The 27,516-nt window shown below is 41.1% G+C and overlaps 1 protein-coding gene across 2 annotated transcripts in view; it reads left to right on the top strand.

Annotated features, from left to right (window-relative positions):
- TMEM132B (transmembrane protein 132B) overlaps positions 1-25,425 on the top strand; it is a 247,000-nt gene extending 221,575 nt beyond the window's left edge. For both annotated transcript variants that reach the window (XM_086623473.1, XM_086623474.1), the window contains exons 6-9: positions 12,901-13,106; positions 21,119-21,392; positions 22,799-22,990; positions 24,271-25,425. In XM_086623473.1, the coding sequence (XP_086479599.1) occupies positions 12,901-13,106; positions 21,119-21,392; positions 22,799-22,990; positions 24,271-25,425 (1,827 nt within the window). The remainder of the gene's footprint in view (positions 1-12,900; positions 13,107-21,118; positions 21,393-22,798; positions 22,991-24,270) is intronic.
- The last annotated feature ends 2,091 nt before the right edge of the window (positions 25,426-27,516 follow it).

Below are 27,516 nucleotides of genomic sequence, written 5' to 3'. Positions count from 1 at the left end.
GTTTGCCCCAGCGTTCACCTGACTTGCAACTCTGGACATCATCTGACCCTCAGAAAGGGAAGTGGCAGCGTTCCCTGCTGCAGTTGGCACCAGGGATACAGTCCAGTGAAGCTGTCAGGCTCCTTCTATGCTGTATCAATGGCAGAGGCTTTATATGAATCCTTATCCTTGCAATCCTTATCTACCAGAGGCTTTTAGGGAATACATCTGGGTGATTAGGCAAATGTGCCGTCGTTAAAGAAACATAAAGAACCGGGCATGATCAAGACAAGCAACCTCTCCTGGTTTGCTCATCCTTTGTTTACACCGCTGATGGAATATCCTTCCCATTAAGGTCATAATGCACCTTTAGGCTTTCTGGTTAGCAAAGACAAATCATAACTGTTAGTAAAAGAGCCAAACAGATTCATGTTTTCTGTGATTGCAGGGTTTGGGATCTATTTTTGTATTGTACGTAACTTTTACATGAACTCGTCTTGTGATGAAGTGAATTGGTCTAGCTTTAAGAATAGAAAGAAACCTTTTTGTTCTGTTTCCATGTTTTTTACATTCTTTGACTGTGGCATGTTTTTCTGTATCTACAGAGCCCTAAGGGAAGATGCTAAAAAACAAACCAAAAGAGAAAAATTCAAAAGTACAACAGAAAACTTACGGCAGCACTCTGCAGTTTGTCACTTACCTTTCAAGCATGAGTTGGAACAGTTATTTTTGCCCAGATTCAATGGGGGAACTGGAGAGCTTTACAGAACTATCTTGGCATTTCGATAGAGTTCATACAAGTACATGCACTGTGGCTGTAGACGGGAGAAAGGCTGACAAATCGGAAGAACACTCATTTGTAGCTGGTTTTTAACAGGGTCTTATTTGGTGAGAAAGAAGCTTGGTCCACCCAGGTCATACGGGCTTTGGAGCACAGATGATCCAGTGAAGAGAACAATGGAGGAGTCAGGCAGCTCTACATTGATTTTTCTGGCAACTCAATCTCTGCCTTTAAGTTAAAGTCGATAGCAAACTATTGATTTTGATAGGTCATGGTTTCTGAAGAGCTCTGTGGAAAAACGTAAATTTTGTGTCATCCAAAATGTAGGCTTTTTGACATTTGTTCTCATTGTCGTTAGCAGATTTAAAAAAAAGTAATTCTCCTCAGAACAGAAAACTCTGTGGTCTGCTTCGTGTTTTGCAGAGCATAGTAGTCCTCAGATCTGCAGCCCCCAGCACAATCTTTCTGCTGTGATGTCTTGTAGCTTTGGTCCTGGTAACCCTGGGCTGCTCCATGCAGGGCCACCTGCCCAAAAGCCACTTCTGAGCCACACACCGTGTGTCCTCAGGGCTCTTCTTCTGTTTGAGGGCTATAATAAGCTGTGTTCCCTTCTTGGTAAAAAGAAGGATTATGACAGTTAACTCTCTTTGTTAAATACATTGAGATGACTAGCAGAGATCTTCTAGAGAAATATAAGCATCATTCAATGCCTTGTGGCAGGTATGCGTCACGTGGGGCTGAATTGCGTGTTTGGGTGGTAATGTGTAGGAGAAGATGTCATCCTTGGCACGGTCCTTTGCCCACAGTAGAAGACACTTGAAAGGCCGAAAGCTCCAGCATCCTAATGAAAGAAGAAAAAAAGGTCGGGATTGTTAGCAGATGTCAGCAGCCGTTTCTTTAGTCCTGCAGACCTTTTAGACAGAGAGCACTTACACCATTGGTGCACGTCCATGAAAAAACATTTCCATCTTTAGTACAACATATTAATTCGTATCAATGCCGCAGCCAAACATTTGTATTACAGTTGCACTAGACGTTTTCTTACTCTGCTCTGCATAGACACTGTGGCCAAGATGCTGCTTTCGCCCTTGTTGGAGTTCGGATTTATTGACACAATAAAAGTCAAACAACAGGCAGCAACAGAGCAGCCTTCACCCTGAGCATTCTCCCCAAATGGGGCTGTTCCTGCAGGAATTGTTCTGTTCCACTCCCTGCTCCTTCCTGCACCAGAGGGACAATTCACTCCTCTTCTGTTCCAGTTGGAGAACACAAAGGCAGCTGCTACTGTGATCAGATCAGATTTTTCATTCTCGTAACTCACGGGCTATTATCTGTAAACCTCCCTGTGACTCCGAAGCAGTGCAACTGCTGTCCCTGTGTGGGATACACACGGAGAGCCTTTCCCCAAGGCAACCTCTGCCTCTGTTGCCTCTGATCCCGCAGAGGCTTTTCCCACCACCCTTAAGCTTCCCTTGTCTTTACCTTGGATTTCTCCTCCCTTGGTCTGGCAAGAAACCTCGTCTCGGAGTAGGAGGATTCGTAGGTGTACAGCCGTCAGAAGCAGCGGGTTATATAGGGGCCTGTTTTCAAGGGATTCATCTGACTGAGGTGCAGCTTGTGTACGTATGGCACAGTAATTCCTTGGAATTTATATGCAGAATTTAAGCTTCTAAGTTGAGGCTGTGTCACAACTGAGGCGTGCCATCCTCAGCACCATCCTAACTCTGTTTATATACAGAAGTAAATCCAGCACTTTGCATTGAGGACTTAAGCGAAGTCGCATGATTGTGTCATTCTGACACTAAAGAGAGAGGAAATATTTTCTTGGAAAAGATCTGCTCTGTCACTTTTTGACAATTTCAAGAGCCCTGAGACTGTACACTTGAATGGAAATCTGGCTGTGTTTTTGATACACTGAGACTTTTTTCTTTCCAGTGCATTCATCCTAAAGGGCCTCCCTCTGTTTCCCTAAGTGACTGTCCAAGAGTATTCCCTGCAAGTACCCATCCGCAGGATGCTCAGCGTGGGCAGTCACCAAGGAGGTGACACAGCACAGCCCAGTGGGAAGCTCCCAGAGCCAGTGCTAGCATGGGAGCTGGGACAGGAATGGAGATGATGGGAAAGAGCAGAACTCCCCTTTTTACCTTCACCATCTGCTCCTCTGTAGCCAATGAACATTTTTTTTCTCCTCCTATTTACTCCACAGCATTTCTGTTCAGCTGGGGAGGGCTGAGTGGCCAGTGTCCTACACGAGGGCTGTACACACTTAGTGTCCTTGAGCCTTTTGCACACTGTGTTGTAGCATCTATGAAATATTTGTGGGAGATGAGGAAATCTGGAGGTGGCTTGCATTCTCCAGGAACCTCGAGAAACTATCAGGCACAGAAGAAGAGCTGATTAGCTTCAGCAGTTACAACTGACCTCCTGGGTTTTTTTGAAGTACATGTTCTTTAGAAACCTCTATTTTCCCCTTTTAAAATTTCATTGGAAAAATTGAAGGATACGCAATACATGAAATTGAGTGAATACCCATGTAATTGTTTCTTTTTCTTTTAATTTCATGGAGCGTTAGATCTTAAATTTCAGTCACAGGGATTAGAGCCATGAATCATGAACACTAAGTTTACTTAGTATACAGAAGATTATTTTTAAAGCCCATTATTTTACAAAGAACTTCAGTGGGACTTAAGTATGTTACAAATGCCTGAATATTCTCTGTAAATTATTCTGTCAGCCTATAACCCCATTTGTGTGAGCAATTCAAGTGTGGGGAAACAAGAGAGAGGGAAAAAAAAAAACCCACCTTAGCTTATAGCTCAAACATATGTGTTAGTTTCACCTAATTAACAGTTTCTGCAGAACAGGTTCAGTGTTTGCAATTAGAATTGGTGCAAGAAAGAGCTGGCACCATATGCTGGGGTTTCACCAGATAAACAACTCTTAAGCCCTTCTGGGATACCAGCTGATGGATATGAAGCATGTGGATGTTTACTTAAACTAACAAGTGTTGGTAATGCCTAATCTGCGGAAGTTTAAGGATCAAATACTTAAGCAAACGCTACCTCAGACAAGCATATGCTTAGAATTTGTGCTGGTGAGAGGTCCTTCATCTCAGTGCAAAGAATGAAGATGTCTGTCTAGAAATAAGCATGCCTGTCTGGGAAGGATGTTGGCTCGGGAGAGGTACTGCATCATGGTGACAAGGCAAGTAGAAGCCATGCTGACTTCTTGCATACTAGATTGCTTAAAAGAAACAGAAACTCATGGAGCGAGAATGGGACTGGCACCATTTCGATCGCAAATGAACAAGGAAGTAGGAAATCCTGCTCTGAGCCCTGGTCCACATGTTCTCGTTATCAACAAAAGAAGTGATTGAATGAAAAAAAGTGTTCCTGAAGCTTCCCCCAAACACAAACTGTGCTGAGATTTAAATAAGCTTGAACCACATGAGATCAGTTTCATGTGCACCTGCTCTTCTGCATCCTGGCAGTGGATCTGCTGATCTATCAAGAGATAATTGCAGCTTGTCCAACAGCTTGAAGTATGATATACTAAGTAGCTTCAGCCTCTGAAGAAACACTGCCTAAAAATCCTGATTCCAAGCTTGTGGCGCAGTTGGCTGTCATTGCATTACAATAGACAGTGAAGTCCTTGCATCCTTTAAAACTCCTGCTCTGAGGCAAGTAAATCAGTAGAAAGTCTCTCATTTACTTAAACGAGTGTTGGATCCAACCTAAAAAAGGCATGCTCTATCCCCTACCAATTCCATCCCATTTTTCTTCCACACATCAAAGCAGAGACCCATCTGGTTTCCCAACCGACTGTAGAAACATCTGTGCTAAGACCAATAGGAAGACAGCCACCACCATCTTCTTATTATTGGTATCGAGCATCATTTCTTGTTGTGCAGGGGAGCTGACATTCCTGATGGATCAACCACTGTCTATTCCAGCTACTGTGAACAAAGGCATTCTCTTATCTACCAAAGACACCAGTGTCTTAATACAGCCATTGATGTGACCTAATGAAGATGATCTCTTTTTCTTAATCTGCACGTGGTGATGATAAATCAGTGGGGAGAGCAGAAACAGTAATGTCAATTCCAACAGAATTCCTCAGCTTGATTTTTGTAGAAAAAGTGTAATTAAAAGATTAGTAAAGGAACTTGTTACATGGAGCAGAGAACATTGTGGCAGCCACCATGTTCTGCTATTAGCCGCCCCCCAATCACTTTTGGTGTTCACTCTGTAGAATCAATAATAACGAAACGCCCTTCCTAGCAGCTGCACCACCGCCATGGATGCACAGCAGTTTCTACTGAGCCTGAATCAAGTCAGGCCAAGCAGCAGGTGGAGTCTGAAAGCACACCCACCTTCTTTGGTCCCCCCTTTCAACCTGCACACCCGCCAAACTGATCATCTCCAGCACGACTGCCCCTGCACCGCGTGCCGGAAAGTGAGTGAGAGCAGCTGCTCTGCACCTGGGACTGAAATCCTGGCAGATCTCCTGTGTTGTTTAATAATTTTGCATAGATCAACAGTTTTTGAATAGTGCACACTTCATTCAGTACAGCAGGTTTTTAAATTCTCATTGTACATTCATGGATCATTGCACCTTTTCTAAGCCACAGCAATTGTCTCTATTGTTAAACCAAAATGTTAATGTCTTCCATGCTGTCCTTCCCTCTAGTTCAGTGCATTTCAATGGGATTTAAAAGGTAAAAACACTCTAAAACTTCAAATAGTCATTGACATCAACACAAGCCATGCCTAGTCTCATCTTCCTCCTCCCCCAATATCCTGCTTCTCTTCATCAGTAGTGTTAAATAGTGACATCTACAGAAAAAATGAGCAGAGGCTTCTTCAATAAAACAATAGGGTATCACTAACTCTATTGTGCTAGTTGCTGCTGAGCTGAGGTTAAAATGCTCTCATGTTGTCCATGTGGAGCTCTGGGCATCTCTGTAACTGATACCCCCCCCACCCCGTTTGGGTAACTGATAAAAGAGCAGGTGTATCTGAAAATAACTGACCCAAACACGGCCATATTCTTGCTGACAGATGATGTGACTGGCCTGGTGTTACGGGATACCACAGTGCTGTTGAGGGCTCAACAAACTTTCCTGCCCAATCCAAATTTCCCCAAACAACAAGATTAGTGATATCTCTTGTTTCAGTAAAGAAATATGGTGTAGTTTTCTTCTCAGTGGATGTTGCAATTTAAGACTACTTCAGATGAAGAGCATTGGAAATGCTTCAGGCTCATCTTGACATATTTCAGTTTTCATATTTTCCCCAGTGAAAGCTGGTTGTCGGGGGGAGCGAAATCGTTGTATTCATATTGGTAAGTATAGCTATTGGACGGCATTAATCGTGCAGTTCGTATAATGTTTCCCTGTAACATTGTTATCCCCTGATAAGTTGAAAAGCAAACACGTATTGAGCACATGGGATGGGGAATACTTGACTTAAACTCTTGCTATTGTTTCTAAGCAGGCAACAAACCTTAGAATATATCTCAAGGGATTCCTATAACCAACACTTATATCTGAAACTACAGCAGCTATTCCAGAGAACAGTACTTGGAGAACTGATTTGCCAATAAAAACAAATTAATGTGGAATGAATGTTTCAAAAATGACACTTCCAAAACTATTCTGCACATGTTTAAAATTAAAAGGGAATAGAACTTCTGTTTTCATTAGTTTCAATTTCAGCACCATGTCATTTGCCATCCTTTACTCTGTATGTTGTTAATCTACCATTTGCCTCAAATCGCTTGGAAACAATATCTGCAGACCCCAGTACATACAATTACCTGGGGCAGGGGGAAGCAGAACTATTGCTGCAATTAACTGCGTAGAAAAATCCCTGCTGGTGGAGAAGGTTGAAATAAATGCGTCGTCAAGCCTAGCAGGCCATGTATCATGCTTTGATACATACAATGCAAAGACTGCTTTGAAAGTGGCACTGCATTGCTGCGTGGGTGTCAGAAACAACGGGGTGCTCCTACCTCGCTGAGTCCTGGTGGACAACATGACTTCTCACCACAGGAGTCCCGCTCAGCTGTGCTGCCACCGGTACAGGGAAAACATGAGTCTCACAGGTTGGCCCAGGTGTGCTTGGCAGAGGTTTGTGGGCAGCCAACAGCACAGGGTGACACCAGACTGCCTCTGCCACACTAGCCCGACAGGAGACAAGGTGCTGTTCCAGGGCAGAACTGTAAGTCAACCGTGGCCAATTAGTTTTAATTTTAAAAGGGAAATCAAATCTAATTAAAATTTGTACTTTTGTTATCACTTGACAGGTGCATATGGGCAAATATTGTGCACTGGAATAGTTAACACATCATGATATAACACACAACTACCGCCAAAACAAGAAGTCTGACATTTTCTAGACTGACTACTCTCAGGCATAATTCTGAATTTAAATAAAAGCAGCATTTCTTAGCTGAAAAGGGTTTGGGAAAACCCTTTGTTTGTTTGTCTCAAGACATGAGGCATATCTGTCTGTCCCTTTGTTGGTTTAGGAGAGATACCAACAATGGCTTCAGGCAGTGCATAGTGCAGAAAGGGACAGGAGCCAGGGAAGGCACAGAGGTAAGAAGCTCTTTGGAAGAGGGAGAAAGAAGAGGTTAGGAAGAAGAATAATCCTTCTTTTTATCTTCAACTACTACCCAAACACTAAGCCAGATTCCCCAGGCTGAGGAAGTAATTTCAGGCTGTGACTCTAAAGCAAACATGTAGCAATAATAAAAATAAAGTAGAAAATAATCCAAACTAGAAAAAAAACAGATACAGCCATGCTGTGACCATATAAAAAGATGCAAGAGGCAGAAGAAAACCACACAGTGTAAGGGTTTGAAGTAGCTCAGCAAGTCCTTCCTAATGGGCTAACAAGACAATGCCAGGAACAATGCTGCAGAAAAGGTGGTGTTGAGGAAATACCACAGAATTACAGCTGTAAGATTCTTATGAGAATGAACCATTTGCTTTAGGCACCTTTCACTTTAAAATCTTGTTACAATTGTTCTCTTTATAGCCTCAGCCACAGTAACGAGACTTTGCATCCCTTACACATTCACTGCAATGCAGCACTGTCCACTGTTCCTCTGACCTTTCCTAAACATCCACAATTTTCCAGTCTGTCATTCCTACCTTTTCTTCCACAAGAGCTCTGGCTCCCGAGAGCAGGGCTGGGTGACCTGTTTGCAGAGGACTTCGGTGGCTGCAGCCAGACTGTGTTCTGGGCTCTGCCTCATAGGCTGCACATCAGAAACAGCGCTGTCTCAGGCAGTGACTGGAATAAGGTTGGGTTTTGCTGTTGAAAAAACAGAGTTACAAAACTGAAGAAGTCGGCACATCTATCCCATTAAACTTAAGCATTTTTAAATGCCAGTAGATCTTGACTCCAGGCAAAAAACTCCTCTTGTAAAGGCCAGTTCTGCTGAAGTAATGGTGAAGGCTCTTTTGAAAGCAAGTGTAAAAAGGACCTTTTTTCAAGGGTGAATTTGAACTTCAAATTTAAATCATTTGGGGACCTGACTGGATAACCGAACGGCTGTAGCGCTAAGCTGAAAAGGCTGTGTGTTAGACCTAATTCTGCTACACACTGACTGTGCCTCAGTTTCCTCTTTTATAAATGGGTTGAAAAAACACCACCATCCTTTTGAGTTTTGTGTGTCAAAAATTCACAGGTGAAAAGTGCCATAGGACAGTTTGGCATCGTACTTGGCATTACTTTTACATCTACTTAGTCGGTATTGCTTCATACCGAATTAAACAGAATTAATTCCTTTGGGTAATAGTTTTTCCTTTAAAATTCATTATACGTGTTCATACACAGCTCTGTGTGCACACACCACTCATAAATATCAGTGAGAAATGTATGTTTGAAAAAATATGAACTCGGAGCAGCTGGGATATGGGCTGGGAAAGAAAGTGCTGCCGAGTGGAGATGCCCACATGTTGGCATCTCCTGAAGCTGTCTCGCTCTCCTCACACACAAGAGAGCGATGGGGAAAAAATGGTTGTGCCAAGCAGGCGTTCAGCAGGAAAGTCTCGTTTAACCCACAAACTCCTGAGTGGTTAACAGGCACAAGGAGCGCGACTGTTTTCCGTTCCACCTTCCTCATTCAGTCTCCTGACAAAATGACGCGCAAGCTGAGGGTAAAGTAGGAGTTTTGGAATCAAACCTGCATGTAAAGATGAGCCGTGCAGCAGGAATCATTTGTTTTCTTGTCAGCACACGTTCCCTCCATTTTACCTGTTCACCCAAAGGGTGTATAAACCTCTGCTGACCTGAACATCGAATGGTTCCCAATTACCCTTCTGGACTGCTGGCTACTTTTGTACTGGATTAGCCTACACCGAGGAGGCTGTGCCAGGCTGTACAGGGCAAATTGTGCTTTTCACAATTGCTTGTGGGGATTGGAGCCAACCACCTGCTTGAAAGCCGGGGAGGTTAACTGCAGCTCTCTTCCTCTTGACCTGCATCCCAGCGCACGGCGCCGGCCGTCCTGCCCTCCTGTTGCAAACTGCCTCAAAGAGCACTTGCTGATTTTGTCAGGCAGCTGACAATGGAGAGCGACAGACCGTTTTTGGCAGACTTGCTCTGTGCATTTTAGATGAGAGGGTGGCATTCTGAGTTTTTGCTGTGTAGTGTTTGCAGGAGAGATTTAACTGCCTTTTCCCCTTTGTTCCTTCAGAACCAGCAGCTCAAAAGGAATCTGTGTGTTAAGTCACCTGCTAATGTAGCGCTGCCTGTGTCTCCTGGCAGCATCAGAGCTTGCCCCACGGCGAACCTGAGTGATTTCCGATGTAAACAGGCATCGCACTCCCCAAACTCCAGCAGCAGGTTGTATGAGTTCCTCTTCCAGCAGCAGGATGAGCTGCTTCCGGCAGTCAGACTGTGACCAGAAAAGTATGGAGCAGACTTAATAGGGGAGAAAGTGAAGGGGAACATTTGCTGTAGGCCACCGGCCAGAGAATACAGCTGGCACCGAGTCCCCAAAGCTCAATGTGTGTTTCTCAGTCCCTCACCTCTTTGGAGGGGTGTCAGCGTGCTGTTAGCATGAAATCACAGCTCTCACCTGAGACCTAGAGGAAATTAATTCTTTGTCCCGGGTCTGTAGTAGATCCCAAGTGAAACAGGAGTGCTGGGCATTTTCTAAACATGCTCAAGGTTCTTGTTTCCTTCAGATGAACCAAATCTGCTTTCAAGTAACAACTGCTGTACGGTGTAGTGAATGAAACATGGCAGTAACTAAATGCGTGTGAGCGTCACAGAGGCTTCCTCAGGTGAGCTTTAGTCTAGCCTGAACGGTTAACAGTGGTCATGGTTTCACACACTTCCTCACGGGATTCAGATGGATTCAGCTGGTTACTGTGGTTTTCACCCTTATTTGCACAATCTTAATTTTCCTTTAAACTCTTTGGTTTGCTTGTACCTAACAAAGTAAACTCAAATTCCAGAAAAAGAACTGCAACAACAATAATGTCTCTCTTCAAGTTTTCTTGTCGAGGCGGGATTATTTTCTGGAAGAGACACTTAAGTGAAACATGAGCTCTGAACTCTACACAAGGCCACTGAGTGAACTTCTATAGCATAGTTATATATGTTGATTTATACTTACCTCTTGGTCAGTATATAAATGAATGAATGGCTCTATCTAGACATATAACCTATGGAATTTGTAAGCCTAGCCTGATATTTTTACAGCTACAATTAAAGTCCATCTTTCAGTTCCCTAATTTAGCACCTTTCTTGCCTGCTGACAAGAAGACAAGAACATTTTAAGCAGCAAGAAGAGAATCTAAAATATTAGCTGGCGTCATGTTAGATATTAGTTATTCCCCTGATCCGGTCTTGATGTTTATCCCTCCCTCTTTGAGTTTTCTTAATTATTTCTGTCTTGTATTAATTCTCACAAAACTCCCTAGACGTAGGCTTTATGATTTAGAATCTCAGCTGCTCATTCAATTAATGGCCTTGATTAATGTGCTTAAACTTTCCAGAGACACTTGTGACACATTATGAGGGGGAAACAAAGATTCTGAGTATGCCCCATCTCATTTGTGGTACTCCTGAGCCTGGAGTCCATTTTAAGCTCTTTATCAAAAAGCTCGATATTTTTTTTTTTTTAAATTCTAGTACTCATTAAGCATTTATGTGGAAGGAGTATTCTCTCCAGAAGAGTGACTCAGTTTCCTCTGCCTCATCCCTTTGTAAAAAAAGCAATTGGTTGTAGTTTCAGTGCATTGTTTGGGATCTGAGAAGCTGACTTGAAAATGGTAAACTTGGAAGTGCAGCTCTTTTACTTTATACATGGATACTGCATATGGAGGGAACAACATGAGACAGTGAGCTTTTCTAACAAGAATCTCAAGGCACATCATGGTATTTTTAGCAAAGCTATTACCAAATAATAAGCAGTACAGAAGAATGACGTTAGTTGTACTGTGATGGTATAAAAGGGACAGTCTGAAGAGTTTGGCTGCGCAGTGTCACTAAGTGTGAAACAGTCATTTGATGTGGTTGATGTTCATCATATGTGAATATGTTCCAACAGATCAATTGGCACAGTGTTTTTCAAATGTTTCTCCTTCCATACTTGGCGTGAGAGTTGCCATAATTTTCAATTCTGGAAATAAAACTTGTCTCTGAATGATCTGCATAAAGGTTGCTTATATTCTTTTGCTTCTGAAGTAGCTGAGTCTTAGGCAGGTTGCCTATAAATCTTAAAAGCATTAGGAGAGCCATTTAGACAAAACTGTGTTACTTAAATGTGCTCCGTATGACAGTAGAACTCGGGTACTGTCCATCTAACAGCGCACGAGAAAAGCGATGCTATTCCGTATGAGATTTAAAGCAGGAGAAACATAATTTCAAAGTCATATGTGAGGACTGCCTTTGAGGAAAGAAAGGCTGCTACACATTTTCTGTAATTTTTCTTGGCTCTGTAAGCCCTAATTCCTGTTAATACCAGAAGAGATTTGAGGTACGTTTGCAGAGCAAAACCAGCAAATTCCCCATTGAAAGTCTACATGAGTTATCTCAGTAATTCCAGTAAACCAGAATTTAATCACTGGCATAGCCAGAAACCCTTCAGATCTGCATCCCAGTGTATGATACAACATGACACAGAACAGTGCTGACAAGAGAACAAAGTCCATTTCAGTAACACAAGTAGGTCTCATAAGCCATGGTTTTAAAAGATTAAAACCAAGTACATGGACTCTGTTGGAGGCTATCACCTCTCTCTCTCTCGCTTCAAAGCAGAATGCAAACCTGTGTATAGTCAGACATACAGGTACATATACATGTATATACATAAACATGTTCTACATCAATCTAAATGCGTGTATATATATAATCTAATAGTATGCGCCCACACATGTTCATAAATGTATTAAAACAACATACCTCATGAAGGAGTTCTGTCTGTCCAGGATGCAGGTCAAATGTGTTGCTACATGAAGTTCCTTATATAAACAGGATCTGTGCCCAGGACCTCGATTTTGTGCCAAAGGATCCCTGAGATCAAGAGGGCAGACGGGTTGCAGTATAAGAGCCAACGTGATAGTTTTGGTAGTAATTTCTTATAATGACACAAAGCAACTATGAATACATTTTGCTAAAACAATTACTGAGAAGTTCTAAAAATTAATGCTTCTGCTGCACTTCTGCTCATGAGCCATAAGGGGATCTTTGTCTTTCAGCATTACAGTGCTCAAGGAAAAAGGAAAGGATTCTGTTTTATGGTTCTGAGTCAGTCTTTTTCTTACTAACATATGGCCCCATTTTTTCCATGTTCTTTAAGCAAGTTGTAAACATAAACTTTGATGCACATGGAGTTTGATTCATGAAGAGTTTAATTTGCCTAGTATAAAAGATTCACATAGGTTATATAACATCATTAAATTATTTTTGTAGTTTGAGTAGTATCCATTGAGGAAAGCAGAACTGTTTCCCTGGGGTCTATTTATCACTGTTTGCTACTAATTAGAAAACTGAAAATACAATATCCATGACTCACATTATCAGTGTTGTCTTTGGACTGATGTATCATTCCTAATGCTTCCTCAGGATCTTTTATTCATTTCCTAATTAATCTTTTTTCTTTTTTTTTGTTTTAAGGTTTCTGACAGATGTGACTCCATCTTCGTTAATGGCAAGGAAATGAAAAGCAAAGTGGATACTATTGTTAACTTCACTTACCAGCATTTTACCACCCAATTAGAAGTGACGGTCTGGGTTCCACGGCTCCCGCTGCAGATAGAGATCTCTGATACAGAGCTTAGCCAGATCAAAGGCTGGAGGATACCCGTCACCTCCAATAAAAGGTATGCTTACAGCATAGGCACACTCCAGTTACATGCCCACGGCCTCGGATCTGAGAACACAACAAATGTGTAGAGTATTTCTCAGAATCAAAACTCTCCTGCTTAAAACTAGCTTTACAGACTGTCTTAGCCTTCACTATAATATCCAGCGATGGTATCAGTAGGCTACGTTTTATCCTTATCTACATGGTTTAAAAGACGGTGACGTTGCCTGGAGCATTAATCAATTCCACACCATCTCAGGAAATCATATCACACACTCCAATGTGCAAATCTGAGGAAAAGAACCTGGACCTCTCCCATCCTGTATGTAACATCATGTGTGTGTGATATTCAGCACTGGCAGCGCTTCGTTTCTGTCTACAGCGCTAAATAAAACAGGGCCAGGGAGGGAGTCAGGGCACTGGGCACTGCTAGGGGGTTGGACTAGATGATCTTTAAGGGTCCCTTCCAACCCAAACCATTCTGTGATTCTATGACTTTGGATGATTGTCCAGCCTTTGTACAGATGTGCTCTGCAGCAGACCTGGTGAAGCATTTACTTAGAAGATCTGAATTAGGCAAAAAAACCACTTTCACTCCTATTGAAGACTATTTTCTGATTAATAGATTCCACTAGGACAAATGTGGGTGGGGAAAAAAGGCAAGGAGGGGGGCAAGGATTTTGAGCTCTGTTTTATCTATCGCTACTGAAACACCAATTGTAGAATTACCATCATTTGAACAGCTTTTAACATTAAGAACTTCCAGGAACGCTGCTATATTGGTGGACTTCAGGCTAAATTGAAAAATACTACTGGAGAACAAGGTATGACACCAGTTCAAATTTATAATACGGTGAAAAGGCATTTCTGGCAGCGGTAGCCGTAGTGTTAAACACTGTGGCAGTTCTCGCTACAGCACTTGATTTGCCCAGGAGAACATCTCAGCTGTTGGAGAGCCTTAAAGAGCCCAAACAGACATCAGTGGAGTAGAATTATCTAACACTTTGTGAGGCCATAAAAATAAGGATAATAGGGCAAAATTTACAGGATACTTGGATAATGAGCTCCAAAGAAGGGGACTGACTTACCTCTTGGCTGTGTGGACATTTTTTCTGGCTATGACAGAAGAGGTGGTGAGGATCTGGCACGAGAGAAATTTGTGTTTTTCCTTCAGTGATAAAGGCTAAGTTGCAGTTTGTGGCAGGAAGAGATGTGCGAGGTGAGGAATGAACACATGCCAGCTGCTGAAAGTTTCACTTCACTTACCTTCTTCTGTCTGCAGCGTGCCTAGTGCTGGAACACTCCCGTAGGCGCAGCTCCTACTGAAACCACTGGGGATTTTGCTGAGTAACTGGCTGCAGGATTAGGCTGTTGATGTTTATTATGGGAGTAAACTTTCAGCAGCAAGCTCAGTGAGTTAGACATTCAACTGTGGTTAACAGTCGTGGACATTCTGACTTCAAACCCATTACACACAGTGCTGGAAATTTACCCCCTGGTGTCTAGCTCTGATTTATTTGGCCAGCTGAAATAAAGATAACGGTCTGAGAGTCTGCTCTGTTTGCAAGCTGGCAAGCAGCACCAGTTTGCTGCTGCTCAGATTGCATCTGAACTGCTGGCACATCTTCAGCAAGGGTGGAAGAGAAAGTGTGGACCCTGTATCGTTCCCCAGAATTGCAGCTGGTAGTTTATGACATTGTGTGTCAGGAGTCCGTGTGAACGGGAAAGGTTTCAGCTAGAAATAAATTATCTCTTGTTTTATATAGAACATCCATGTGGATTTTTTGTAACTTTGGGGGTATTCTAAATCAATGGGTAGTCTGGGACTAGCATTAGTTGTGCTCACTCTGATGTTTACTTTGTATATAAGATTTCCTTTATTTTTAGATTTGGATGGGTTTTACCTGAGATTCAGTGGCTTTTCCCTTTGTTTTTTATTTATTTTTCTCTTTAATTTTTTATCTGCTTATACCTACCTCCATCTCCTTGCTAGCTACATGTTTCCCAATATCATAAACATGAGGGAGTTTTTATGATGAGTTTTTAAATGGTGACCTGAAGCACACAAGACATTTGGACTACAGTCAGGAGCTTCCAGTTGGTTTCCTGAATCCTCCTTCAGTGACCCAGCCAGAAGGCCACATGTGCTTACTCTGAAGAGTGGTTCAGCCTGTAATTCTTCACGGTGCCCACCTTGTATGTATCATGCAGTGTTAGTGCTGTGCAGTGAGAAGGTTGTCTTGTGCAATACCTGAGAATAGATTTGAAAGAGAGAGAGAAGACTGTTTTAATATTTTAAAACAAACAAAATCCAAGTATTTCCCAGCAAGTGTGGTAGCCCTGGCATTGTATTGCTTCACCTTCATTTTCATGTAAGAGCCAGTATTTGCAATTCACATGAGGTTTTTGATATTTGTCCTTAAAAGCAAATAATTTGAAAAAACACGGGCATCTAACTGGTGGATTCTTTCGAAAGTCCCTGCCAACAGGCTTAGGCAGTCCTAAATTTAGGCTCAGTCACACATGGCCCACAGGTCAACTGAAACTATGTCACTGTCCTCAGGTTTAGTCATGGAAGGATTGTAATGTGTCTTCTTCATTCCTTACCTCACCACAGACAAAACAATTTTCTGCTCTCCTCCTGTCCACTACGGTTGGTATCTTCACACCACACCTTTAGTTGTTTTAGGCAAAAACTAAACATTGCTATAAAGTAATTCTTCAATATACAGAAGGTAAAATTTTTGAGTATTTCTTACAGAGATTGTGCAGAGAGACACTTCAGCAACCTCCAAACATTCCTTCATCTCCTCGGGCCTCCCCACTGCCTCATGCCCGCCTGCTCAGCGTGGCTGTGCTGGCTCGGTTGTCTGAGGGGCTGAGCCAGATGGCAAAATATAACTTGGTTTACAATAATCTTTTAAATGGTTTTATTGGTGCTGTTGACGAAAGAAATGCTTGTGAAACTACTGCCTCAGCACGGCTGTTCTTCATCTGAATATAGCTGATTCTATTGCAGACCTGAAAAAGTGTTTATATGCCCCAAATTGCACCTGTTCTTCCCAGTGATGTTTGTTGATCTAATAAAATTTATTGTTTCTCCCTATAAACTCTGTCATGTTTGTAATTGTAAAATACATGTGATTACAGACATGTTTGCTTACCTAACTTCCTGCATAACTTCCACAAAGCAATGAAAAAGACAGAGTCTTGCAAAAATGTTACAAATGCCACATGCCTGGCACAGTTCCAAGTGTGTCAGTTTTCACCTGGTCTGAACTGCTGTAAGAGCAGGGACTTGCTAGAGGAACAGAAGTTAAAACCGGGCTGCTCTCATGTCAGAAACTGAAAAAAGAAATACCTTCCCTCTGTAAGAGCAGTAATACAATGTACCAGATCAGTCTGTAAATATATGGCAAACCTTTATTATTATCCAGAGGAGAACTTGATCTGTGGTGTGTGCTGCTGCAGACAGGAAGAGCCTGCCTTTCCAGATGAAAAGTCAGCTCCATGGATCAACTCATGAGTAATGCAGGGTCCGTGGGCCTCAAACTCGCATGGGCTGCCAGAAACTCTGCTCCTGATGGGCTGCAGAAAAGCCCACAATCTCAGCAAATGAAAGGTGTGTATTTAAATTAAAGTCAAATATTAGAGCATAGAAGAGGTCCAGTCAGACTCTGATAGTCTAACAGGAACATTTATTTTGATTCCTCATGCATCTGCAAAATAATTACGGCCTCCTTGAAGTTCCTGCATTAGCTCTGTGCACATACATTTACACGGGATGCGTGGCTTCAACTTGCATTAATAGGAATTGCATGGCTAAAGTCTCACAGAACAAGCTGGAAATTTAATGGAAGTAAATATTTGCAACTGGGATAAGCACCTTGTTTTCATGAGGCTCCCAGGGAGGCAGACATCCCACAGGATGACTCCAGCATATGCTTCAGTGTCAGGCACATACTTTACTGGACTTTTACCAGCACTTGGCCTTACTGAGCAATCTGACTTTAAAGCGATTACTAAGTCGTGGTGACTGCAAACCTCTGCATAGCATAAACCTTTGAAACCTACAAAACAGAGTGAAGCCAGACCTGGCATTGCTTGTGAATGGCAGGCTGTAAACGAATGGTTAATTAGGTAGTAGCTCTACTGTGGTCCTGTCTAGTACTGGAGACAAAATCAGGAAAGTTAGCCTAAGTTAAATGAAGGAAAAAGTAAACTGTGTTAGTTAAACCTCTGTCTGAGTGCTGCCACTCAGAAATAAAGCCATTCTTTATGGCAAATTAACTGAAACTGGATTCAAACCATTCCATTTGTGAGTAACAATGTCTGCACAAAGCTTGAACACGCTGTAAATTCACTCTTTCAGTTAATTGACTTTAATATTCTGTGGAGAACAGGCCATAGAGATTTTTGTTAACAGGTAGACAGTATTTTAAAGGTACCAAATAGCATTTCTTCTTGAGCTTTGAGAGGAGCTATGTGCAACTTATTTTTGTAGCTTCCACTAAATCAACTTCTAGTGGATTGTATTTTGTATCCAACATAGATTTTTTTTCAATTAATTAGACATGTTGCTAATGTTTTTAAATACATGACTCTAATCAGTATTTCAAATTCAAAACCAGCAAAACTGATTTCTTTAGGGTTTTTATTTAACAGAAAATTAGCATCTGGCCCAAGAACTTGATGCCTGGTTTGAGAGTGGTGCAAATTAAAAGAGACATACTTAACTGCTCACAGACAGCGTCTAGGATGTAAAGTTGACAGATCACTGATTAGATGAGCACTAGCAGGCAGCCTTGTAACAGGGCTGCTGGTTTAACTCAGCTCTCTGGCAAAGGCTTTCTCTGTGTGAAATGTAAATTAAATATAATTCTGGCCACTGTGTTTCACTCCAGAAAAGCAAAATGTCTTCCAAGCAAGTTAGCCAAGCAGCAAGAAATAGGATAAGAAGTATTCTGAGAGATATCCAGAGCTAACCTCAGAGATGACCAACGGAAAAAAAGTACAATATGCAGCAAAAGCTTATATTCATGAAGACATATCTGAATAAGAAAATGAGCTCACTGCTTAATGAAGGATTTTACACCTACTGAAAACATTGTAACAAGTTTAAGACTCTAAAGGGAACTATGCAATTCAGTGGATCTCAAACATTTTGTTGGGCCCATGCAGACAAAAAACTCAAATGCTCTGACTTACTGAGTCATGGATTTGTGGCTTTGAAGTGGAAATGGCTGTCATTTATTTTTTAAAAAAAGAAAGAACTTGAATTGGCACCTGGTAAAGCAGACTTGCAAAGCTTATATTGAAAATTCCAACACCTCTCCTTTTACTTTGCACTGACATAAGAAAGTGTCTTTCCCATTCCGTGGTTTATAGATGCTTTTCTGATGCTTCACATTTGCATAGAAACCATCTATTTCTAAGGAGAAATATAGAGATACAAACACTTACAAATGTTTTTGTAATGAAACGGAGCCCTTACCTCGGTTTGTTGGAGATACCACAAGGAAAGAGTTGGGCTTGAATCACCTTCTTGTGGGTGGTAGCACTGGCTGCCCATGCAGTCCTAAGCCTGGTGGTAAGAGCAGGAGTGCTCCCTCTGTGCCCGTATGGCACACTCCTCATCTCTGGTCATGCTGCCCACAACTCACATTCATGAGTTGTATGGGACTGGGGCTTAAAACTTCTTTCCCTCAAAGTTGTTTTCAATATATTTCCTCTTGAGCAGTCCAGTAGGCTAAAGTTTTAAACAGGGAAAGTAGAAAGAAATAAGCACAGAAATGAGTAACAGTAACACACTGGATCTGAGTAAAACATCTGGTTGTGTAATAGAAACAAAAACCAGAGTTGTGTAAAAAAAAATAAGTCAGCGTGAATGTTAAACACATGAACATTTTTCTTCAAGACACAGAACACTGGTTCTGTCTCTCTTTTGCCTTAAGAAAACTGGTTCCTACTGGTTCTGTGGCTCTTTCCCCCAAAATCCCATAAGTACTTCTTACCCGAACAGCTTCTGCACGTTTTTCTCCAATTCTGCACAGGTACTACTGTTACTGTCTGTATTGCTAAAAGAGGGTCAAATCCCAAAATCTCAGAGCTAAACCTGGGTTTCCTAAAGTCTGAGATTATTCAGAGCTGGATTATGGTTTAGATGAGCTGAAGAGGGTCAGGATACAGGAATAAATTGGAAGCGGGAATATTAAGGAATTGATAAAGTCTTTTAAAGCATTATGAAGCCAAACAATCTAAGCAGGCATGGGCCACGTAAGCTCTATGAATATTCCCTTTCTTGTACCTTCCTTGCAGCTGTTTTGTGGAATGGCTGATTTCAGCTCGTAGTCTGGATTGACACTTGTGTTGGGAAGGAGAGAAAATTGACAGTTTCCCTGAATTACCCAGCTAGTGTACTTCTGTAAGACTAATTTATTTGCATAATGTAAATCCTATTTTAAGATCCTATTTTTTCCTTAACAATTCAGTGGTTATTCAGTGATGTTTCGTTCAGTGGCTGATGATGGACACTGTTGTTTTACACACACAAAACCAAAAAGGCTGTACCAAATACCATTTACTTGAGGCCGAATATATATATTCAGCTAACAACTGATGCATTGAAAATGTATTTCCAGTGTATTAGATTTTGTAACACCAGGACTTTCTATCATTTTTGAAGAGCACAAGGGCTTTTCTTAGGTATGTTTTCAGCTTACTGTTTACCAACTTTGTCATAAAACAATTTATAACAAAAGCAATTCTGTTTTATAATAGTTTTTCATAGCTAGTATTTCAAAGGAGAAGATAAAAGAACACAGTAAACACAAAACTACTTCCCAAAATACTATGAAAAATAAGAGGCTTACCCTGTATTTCTCACCCTTGCTATAGAGGTGGCTTCAGGCTCAATAAATAAGTAAAGGAAGAGGCAAATTATTTCTGAGCAATGAATTCCACAGCATGGGGGCATAATGAGTGAAAGCGTGACCACCTAGAGCTTAATACCTGACTTGAAGGAGATAAGAGAATCCATGTGTTTGTCCCAAGGAATAAACAATAGCAAAAAAAAAAAAAAAAAAGAATTGATGGTTCAAACCAGACAAAATTCTGTGAGATGTGACAGCACTGCTGTCATGTACAAATCACTGTGATGCCTTACATAAGGTTTATGGAAAGCTGTTGCATTGTCACAGGTTATATTTTGCAAGGGTGACAGATAGTTGGAAGATGTTAAAGAAAGTGTGTCTAACGCTGCAATTGTTTCTATGGGGTAAGTGATAGTCTCACCAGTCTGGCATGGTGTAATCTCAGTAAATGGTGTCCTGAGTTGTAACTTAAATGCCTAATTTTGTTTTTTGGAAGCCCCACGTGGTCATTACATGACTAAATGCACCAGATGCTTGCATGAACTAGATGAGATTTAAGGTGAAATCATGGTCTATTTCTCAAATGCAGAGGGTTTAATGAACCTATGAGATAGAGATGTGGGATTGGTGGGGTGGCATTACCTAAGAAGCAGGGAATCCCGAATGTGTTACAACAGTTTTGAAGAGATGAGCAAAGTGATACAAATGTTATGGGCAAAGGTGGAGGAAAGGATGTTAAAACATCATCTTCTCCCATCCCTGCTGAGCTGCTACAGGGGTTTGTTCCAGAACTGCCCTCTCATAAACATTTCATACTACTTTCCTCAGCCCTCTGCCAGATTTGACTGCTGCTTGGAGACACAGTGAACAAGCAGTGGTTCCACTGAAATATCAGCAATGGCAGTCGTGTTTTCAAGTTGCTGAGAGGTCCCTCTCAAACAAAGAATTCACTAACAGAAGTGACAGTAGCTTTTAAATTACACAGCATAGAAAAGCTGTACCAGCATCTCACCCAGATTTAGTAACCTACACATCCAAAATCTGGTTTCCTGTTGATGATAATGTTAATCTAATGGAAAATACCGTGCAGCTGAAGCTCTGCAGTGTTGTAGGGAGGTCACAGCAATGTGGATAACAAACCTGGATCTATTTACAGGCCCACCCGTGACAGTGAGGACGAAGAGGATGATGAGAAAAAAGGAAGAGGTTGTACCCTCCAGTACCAGCATGCCATGGTGCGAGTTCTCACACAGTTTGTAGCTGAATCCTCTGAGTTTGGAGGCCACTTGACGTATATGCTAGGCTCTGAGTGGCAGTTTGACATCACTGACCTTGTGACTGATTTCATGAAGGTAGAAGAACCCAAGATTGCTAAGCTTCAAGATGGGCGAGTTCTGGTTGGTCGTGAGCATGGCATCACCACAGTCCAGGTACAGCCTAAGATGTATCTGCAGCTTCTGTCGAGAGAGTTCTGGATGCACACACGCAATAGCTAGTTAGCTTATAAAATTAAATGCTCTCAGAAAAAAACAAGCTGAAAAAAAATCACATGCTAAACGTAAAAGGAAGCTTGACTGGGTTTTCATTTTTGCTATTTGTCACTTCTATAAAACACCTATAGGTGAATCTTCTGAAGGGATCTACGCATGTTAATGTGACTAGCTACACAGTGAGATTTTCTGAACAGTGGAACAGGTGACGTGATGCACAAAACTAGTGTCTTTTAATTTAAATGGAACCTTATGAACCTAATGGTTAGGAAATTTTACCAAAGATCTACATGCAACTTCATATGCTTAAATGTCTTTGAAAAATTAGTCCCTTCATGTTCACAAAGTGAAACACAAAAAAAAGGCACACAAATAATCTTCAGAAATCTTTCAGAATGTTCATGTTCACCACCTGTCTCTCTATCTAACTTCATGCATATTTCTTAAACAAAAAAAAAAAGGAATACAAGCATTGAGGCTCATCTTACTAACTGCAAACATCCACGATGTTCCAGTCACACGAAGTTTCCTGTGTAGTCAGCACAGAGAATCGGGTACTTTTAGGGCTCAGCTCCTTTCAGCCTAAAAGAAACATCACGCAGAGTGATGCCCTTTTTAAGGGATTTCTGCCCTTAAAATGCCTCTTTCACTCTAGGGACTGTACAAGAGCAGAAGGCAGCTAGCTCCGATGCAGGTAGCTACACTGTAGATTTCTCATCTTAGTTTTGGCAAATCACACCTCAAATATTTCGGGCTTGAACCAGCTGTTTCTGGCATCAGAAGAAAGATGACTGTCTCCTGAGCGTGTTAGAAACAAGGTCCTAGAGCAAACTGACAGGACTATCTTGGCATTGAAAGATGCAGACAGGCACTTTTCAAAGTCCTTTTGCAAATCTCACTTTCATTTCATTCAGGTCCTCTGTCCCTGTAAAGGCACGAGGCGAAGCTCCCATCAGCCAGACTTTGTACAATATTTATTCCCTGATTTTCAGCATTAATCAGTGCCTTGCACTGTCTTGTGCTACGCTGCATTCAAAGGTGGTTTCACAGACCACACAAAAATGACTTCTGTTTGAAAAACAAATCCATTTAATTTAATCCACGCTCCATTGTTGAGATGAAGCTACAATTTTGAAGTGATTGCTTGTTTTATTAAATTATTTTTGTAAATAAAGTAATTTAGCAGCAAATGAGTGTAATGTCTTGGGGGAAACATCAATTATAGCTTGTACACGGATGTGACAAACCCGAGATTAATCCGAAGCGTTATGCCGATTAGAGTCTAATCTTGCTTTACAACACAGCTGGTTGCCATTTCATGCAAGGTGTTTGCTTTCTCTTTCAAGGTTCTGTCACCTCTTTCCGATTCCATCCTGGCAGAGAAGACAGTGATAGTTCTAGATGACCGTGTAACCATTACAGATCTAGGAGTACAACTAGTTTCAGGCTTGTCCCTCTCCTTACAAATCAGCAAAGGAAATAAGAGAGCTATCGTTTCGACCACCTCTGCATATGATATCCTTCATACTCCGAAACAGGTATGATCCAAAATAGTATATAGAATTAATTTATTTACTGTGCTTTGTCAGAAGCTAAGGAGAAGCTACTTGCTGTAAATTTGAGACAGCACATATAATGCATGGCTTTGTGAAAAGCTGTAACTTCACACAGTAAAGGCTGTTCGTGTTACTGACCAGCTCCTACGGGTGCAAACATCCATACAGAATGACCATTAAAATCTTCAGAACTAGTTTGGAGACTTGTGCAGCACAGGGAGAGTGATGGACAGTCTGTACATGCATAATGCTGTAGAAAGCATGTACTTGCCACTCCAGACACTTTTTCTATGGAAAATACAGCTTAGCTACGTAATGAGAGGTAGAAACCCCACAGCTTGATCATGTCACAAAGTCAGTTCAGCCCAAAGGACCTTTTGGCAGCATGTACAGAAGTTTTCATGATCTGCATTGCCGAAACCTGATGAGTTTGTGCTTACTTTGACCTGTATAATCTGAGGAATTAAATAGCTTTTGATGAGACCACAGAATAGAGTACATGTATCTTTTTTATTATATTTATTATAGAATTGAGAGTCTGTATCACTAGAGAAAGTGTAACTATCTTTTTAGCACTAGCAATTTGCAGTAACAAGACAAATTGTTTTGGTCAAAACATCCTTTAAAAATGGTGGTTTTGCGTTTCTGAAGTTCCCAGAAGGGACTACAATCACTTTTGTATATTTCACATAATTTTGTGTATTTTAAAGCATGACAGAAAATTTAAAATATTGCATTGAGAAGTGTTCTTAACCTAGTTTGTTTCAAAGGGCTGATGGGATCACCATTCCAACACATAATGGCTCTGCACATTGTATTAAATATGGCATTAGACCTGCAATATTACAGAAATTCCCCATTATAGGGCTAGTCTAAAATTAATTATCCAGGACTTTGTAAGTATGATTATTTTCATCTTGAGACCCTGGCATTCAAAAGAGGCTTCTTACTTCAGACTCGAAAAAGAATTGTCAAATTTTTTTTGTCAGCACCTTTTATCAAATTTAGATGACTGTGTCTTTCGCAGTTCCTGAAGATGAGTTAAACGCCTGAGTGGTCTAAAGAACAGGAATCTGCAAGAAGGAAATGAGAAGCGGGGTAGACATTTTGATCTTCTTTTTTTAAAAACCAAGATAAACCAAGGTTACACTGTGTATTTATTTTGCCAATGTCAAATAGACTTAAACAACTGAGTGTCTGATATGTGCTCTTGTACCTTTCACATGTCTTTTTTTTTTTCTCCTCATCCTCTCTCCCCCCAGGAAGCCATAGTCAGTGCTTGGATTCTGTTCAGTGATGGGTCAGTGACGCCATTAGATATCTATGACTCCAAGGACTTCTCAATCACCATCACTTCACTGGATGAGATGGTAGTGTCTGCACACCAAAACCTTCAGTCCAAATGGCCTGGGGTGGTGGCAGAAGGGGATGGGCAAGGACCTTTGATTAAAATTGAAATGGTCATCAGTGAGCCGTGCCAGAAGACTAAGCGGAAGAGCATTCTAGCTGTAGGGAAAGGAAGTGTCAAAGTGAAGTTTGATCAAAAAGATTCTGACCAAAAAGGGAGCACTAATGACATTGATGATGTGGATAGAGATTTTAAAAGCCATGCAAGCAATTCTATAGAGAAACCTGCAGAACAAGAAAGGACAGTACAAGAATGGTCCAAAAACCAGGAGGACATGTCCAGTCATGAGGACAATGCAAACAAAAGCACAACTTTCATATCTCCCATTGATCAGGAGTCCCTGGAGGATGGCCAGCTCCAGAATAACCCAACTGCCTTCACAGGTTTCCCTACACAAGTAGAAATACCAGGAGAAAACAATCCCAGTGATCTCACATTGACTTCAAGAGGATTAACGGATTTGGAGATTGGCATGTATGCCCTGCTGTGTGTTTTCTGCTTAGCAATCTTGGTCTTTTTGATTAACTGTGTGGCATTTGCTTGGAAGTACAGGCATAAAAGGTTTGCTGTGAGTGAGCAAGGCAACATCCCCCATTCCCATGATTGGGTCTGGCTTGGAAATGAGGTTGAACTTCTGGAAAACCCAGTTGACATTTCGCTCCCGTCAGAGGAGTGCACTACCATGATCGACAGAGGAATGCAGTTTGAAGAAAGCAACTTTCTCCTTAATGGGAGTTCTCAGAAGACTCTTCATAATCATATCCTCAGATCTTCTGAGTACCTTTGTGAAAAAGAAGTTAAAAGTGAACCTATAAATCCTTCTGGGACAAAGCAAAAGCGAGTAAAGTTCACTTCATATACAACAATACTGCCGGAGGATGGAGGCCCCTACACCAACTCAATTCTATTTGACAGTGATGATAATATTAAATGGGTATGCCAAGATATGAATCTTGGTGATTCCAAGGAACTTAGGGACTATATGGAAAGACTGCAAGACAATATGTGAAACTACTTTCTTATGTTTGTAATCACCTTTATGCCTTCTGTTTATGGATGGTGGAGCAGTCAGTCCAGTCAGCAATAGGAACAAGACAGTCCAACCTTGGAGTTACTGAGATGAGAACCTGATATCATTGAGCAGGTACGAGAGGCTGGCTGAGTTAAATCTGTTTCACCACAAACCAGGATGTGCCCCTAAAACAGCTGCCTGTAGGTGTTGGAGGTGTCATACACGATGGCTGTTTTTGTATACTGCCTGGTACTAGCAAAATGCTAATACAACTACGCTCAGACTCAGAGGAGACTTCATTTGTTTGTCATCTCTCATGATAAATGGTAAATCAGAAAAGAAAGGGATACTTGTTTGCATTGATTTTTCTAGTTGTCGTCCTTTGTAAAGCACAGTGGACATTTCTTGCTTACAGCCTGAAACAAGGCTTACATTAAAAGGGATCTGAATGAATCTGATTTTATTGCCTATGTGCAATGCAGCCAAGTAGTCTTATTATCTTTTACAGATATAAAGACCCCCATGTGGTTAATTTCTTTTCCTGTTGTTTATGAATTTTATTTGACTTAGGGAACATTAAATATTTTCTTTGAAGGTTTTTTTTTCAGTTGTACCAAAGTGTAGTACGGTAATATTTATAATGATTTTTCTATTCATCTGCATCAGCCCCTAGAGATACCTCCTTCATCACTGATTATCCTTCCCTTTTCCATATGGGTTTATGGGTCGTTAGTATTTGAAACATAGAAAGGTATTAGAACTCTTACTGGGAAAGGGTTGTATCTTCTTACAGGGAACTGTAAATACAATAATAAACCAAGGAGTAGCCCTGGGTTTACTTTTGCCGTTACTAACATGAAAAAGTAACCTGCAACAAAACAGCACAGACTTCAAAGGAAAATGCTTTGCTGAAACAGCACCTTGGTTGGCAATACACATTCTTAAAAGAATGAGAAAGTCACATGGTATGGAAATGCGTAGAATAGGAAGGAAATTTCCTAGCAAATAAGCGAAGGCTTGGAGTCACTGTTACTCTGTACTAATTAATACATTGATGGTAGAGTTTAGCAGGACAAAGAAGTCCATGCTCAAAGGCTAATGCCCCAGAGGTGTCTAAACCATCTCTGACCATAAGGCCAGTAAAGAGAAAAACTTTACACCATGTTTCATTTAAAGAGGAAGAAGGAAAGAAAAGACGCACTGGGTACATTATAAAGTGACTATTCCCAATTTTAACAAGTTACACATGCTGGAGATTCAAAGCTGCCATTTCATATGCATCATATGTATTTTTTTACTGAAGAATAACTGAAATAAGTTGAAAATTACAGTTAGAAAAAACCTGAATCTACATAATACTTAACAAAAACAATAAAGCACATGTTCTTGTGATGGATCCTGTGCAGTAAACACAAGATCCAGACTACAGCTGCCTTACATACCATATTTCCCATCTTTTAGGTAGATCAAGATAGGATTTGAATTTTGTAATTCAGTTCTGATATTAGAACAGACCAGACAACCTTAACTATGGGAAATTCTGCATTTGGATCCTAATCCACAACTGGGAACATGTTTAATATCACTGCTGCAAAACACAAGAATTTTAACGGTGAGAATAGAAAGCGAAGACACCAGGATTATAGAAGTGATTAGAGACTTACATTTGCTGGCAGTGAACTGCATAGTGAGGGGATGGCATCTGTTATAATCTAATTTTAAGTATATAAAATAATAGACCACAGAGATGCTTCTGTTTCATAAGGGATGCAGCACTTGTGTGTCAACCGAAATCTTGGGCTGTTTAACAAATGTTCTCTCCTCTAGAGAGGACCTAGCCTTCGTAAGGAAAATACTAATTCCTACTATGATCCTTATTGCTAACAACATAAAAATACCTTTTTAGAATTTAACATCTCTTCCCAACATGTTATTTTGTATTTGGCTCAACCGTAAACCAAGTGTATTGTGTACACAAGAGTAAATGAGTATGAATCAGCCACAAATAAATTTAGTCCTGAAATCAGAGGAGACAACTTGCTGACGGGAGGTGCAGAGGGCAAACAGCATGGCTCTTTTTGTGACTCC

The sequence above is a fragment of the Tauraco erythrolophus genome, chromosome 19 (assembly GCF_009769465.1).
Source record: "Tauraco erythrolophus isolate bTauEry1 chromosome 19, bTauEry1.pri, whole genome shotgun sequence".
In the NCBI taxonomy this organism is placed as follows: domain Eukaryota; kingdom Metazoa; phylum Chordata; class Aves; order Musophagiformes; family Musophagidae; genus Tauraco; species Tauraco erythrolophus.
The sequence above is the reverse complement of the archived record's forward strand: the minus strand, read 5'-3'. Positions and strand labels throughout refer to the sequence as shown.